Here is a 2221-nt window from a genome sequence, read left to right as displayed (position 1 = left end):
GGGGGGTGAAGGAAGCTAGAAACGTGAATGACATTATTGTCTTTAAGAAGGAATATTGTTTTCCCTATGGTGAGGTACAGTTGGTATGCAGCCAATTATCACATGCAATGTACTAATCTTTTATAATGATTTGAATTTCAGGAAACCCTCTTTCTACTTGAGTTCCCAATGGAGTTTTAAAATGGTCGCCGGGACAGCAGCTATATGTTCCAACATCATTTTAAAACTCCTGGGCTTCAGATCATGCTACAGACCACCTTAAAGGAGCACTCTGAATATATGGATGTAAACAATACTTCCACACCGTGTTTACATAGGAAATGATGTGACATCATAGCACTTCCTGTCCATATGGAGGCTCGGGCAGAGCTAAAGCAGTTATTCCCAGCATCTCCCTGCAGCATTAGATAAATTATAGTGATCTATTGCTCGCCAGCTATATATTTTGAGACAGATAAATATATTGGGGGTTTCTAAGATGGAAATTAAACATAGGAAAAAACAATACCTACACGCCTCACTTACAGTTTAGTTACATCTGCCATTTACTGTCACTTTTTTTTTTTTTACATCTAATCCTTACATACAATAGAGGGAATGATAAATATAAGTTGTAATGAGCGTACTGCCATGCAAAACCTTTTTTTTTACCCGATTTCTGATCAGTTAAAAACTTTAATATTGCAGAGCACAATAACAGCATCACCCTAAATCAAAACTTCTAATTCAGACAAGAAATTGACCATAGTGCTCATTTACTTACTTTCCACCAAGGACAGCTACACCAACTGTGCTTCTTGGCGTTGACATGCTAGCTACAAAGTTCCACTGTCTGGCTTGAGGGTCCCACCTCTCCACGGTGTTCAAGTAACTCCAACCATCGTGACCACCAACAGCATACATGGGACCTTCTAAAACCGCCACACCTATTAATACAGACTCAGATTATGCATCTCATGGCCATTACTGATGAAAGTTGTATATTGGCTTTTTATATCAGGAGCTATGGTATGAGTGATACAAACTTTTATTAAAATTAGCAGAAACTGTAGACTAACACTGTATCACTAAAGAGATTCTATCTGCCAACAAGCAGATGATGCAATATAAAGTGTATTGCCACTTTTGCCGTCAAATTTGAGAAAACTCCTCTATATGTTTAAGTGTTCGCATTCACACAGCATACCATTTTTTATTTTATATTTCTTACCTTTTAGATGCTTTGTTGCAGCAGGCAAAATGGCTAAATCCAAGGTCCTCTCACAACCTCTCCTAACATTAATAAGAAGTACCTTAACCCGTAATAAGCCTTAAGAAGCCAAGTAGAAACTCTAACCCAAATACAAGCAATTTAAACTGCATTTTTTAGCTTATGCCATGTGAATGCGAACATGTAACAAATATAAAAATAGGTGTTATTCCAATTTGGCTCCAAAAGTGGAAATATACTTTAAGCTGTCCATTGGGAGGTAAAACATTTGCAAGTATGCACAAACTAAAAACAAAATAAAACACAAACCAATTTTGGTTTTGCATCTACTTTAAGTAGATTTTATTGCAAATGTTAATTTTTGAAAAATTGCAATCGATACATCTTATATTATATAATTTCCAAGTTCTACAGTATTTTCACTTTTAAAATCAACCTCATCCTGATCCCTCCTCAGTAACAATCCATCTTCAGCACACAGAATGGTCTTTTCGTAGTGAGATACTACCTCCAGCATACAGACTGGTCTTTCTCCAGTGAGATCCACCTCCAGAATACAGACTGGCCTTTATCTAATGAGATCCCACCTTCAGCACACATCTGTCTTTCCCCTGTATCCCTCCTCCAGCACACACTCTCCAGCTTCTCTCCCAGAGATTTAGCAGTCTGCAGTCTCACAATCCCACCATATAAATTGTGTTCTAAATTCTGTTTATGTCCGCCCCATAGATATTGCACAGATACACAGCCTGGAGGTTTAGCACTCTTCTCCACTTCTGCAGAAGTAAAGTTTCTTCTGTGTAGCCGAGGGTTGTGTTTGTGTCAGGACACACACTGATCTTTCCCCTGCATCTGTCCCACTAGCAATCACACCTATCTATACTCAAAATTGCCCCTCTATTACACAGAGCTCACAAGACAGTTTCACATGATCACAGTTTGACCAATAACTCATTAGTGACCATTTTGCATTGAATGTGATCAGCCAGCAAAGAAGTGGTCACCCCCCCC

At 38.5% G+C, this 2221-nt stretch overlaps 1 protein-coding gene across 3 annotated transcripts in view; it reads right to left on the bottom strand.

The window, feature by feature from the left end:
• The window catches only part of KLHL5 (kelch like family member 5), a 52840-nt gene that overhangs the window by 9932 nt on the left and 40687 nt on the right, over nt 1-2221 (bottom strand). For all 3 annotated transcript variants that reach the window (XM_018572808.1, XM_018572809.1, XM_018572810.1), the window contains one exon: nt 764-926. In XM_018572808.1, coding sequence (XP_018428310.1) covers nt 764-926 — 163 coding nt within the window. The remainder of the gene's footprint in view (nt 1-763; nt 927-2221) is intronic.

Source organism: Nanorana parkeri, unplaced genomic scaffold (genome assembly GCF_000935625.1).
Source record: "Nanorana parkeri isolate BGI_ZX_2015 unplaced genomic scaffold, ASM93562v1 scaffold2139, whole genome shotgun sequence".
NCBI classification, from domain to species: domain Eukaryota; kingdom Metazoa; phylum Chordata; class Amphibia; order Anura; family Dicroglossidae; genus Nanorana; species Nanorana parkeri.
This window is presented reverse-complemented; position numbering and strand designations above follow the sequence as displayed.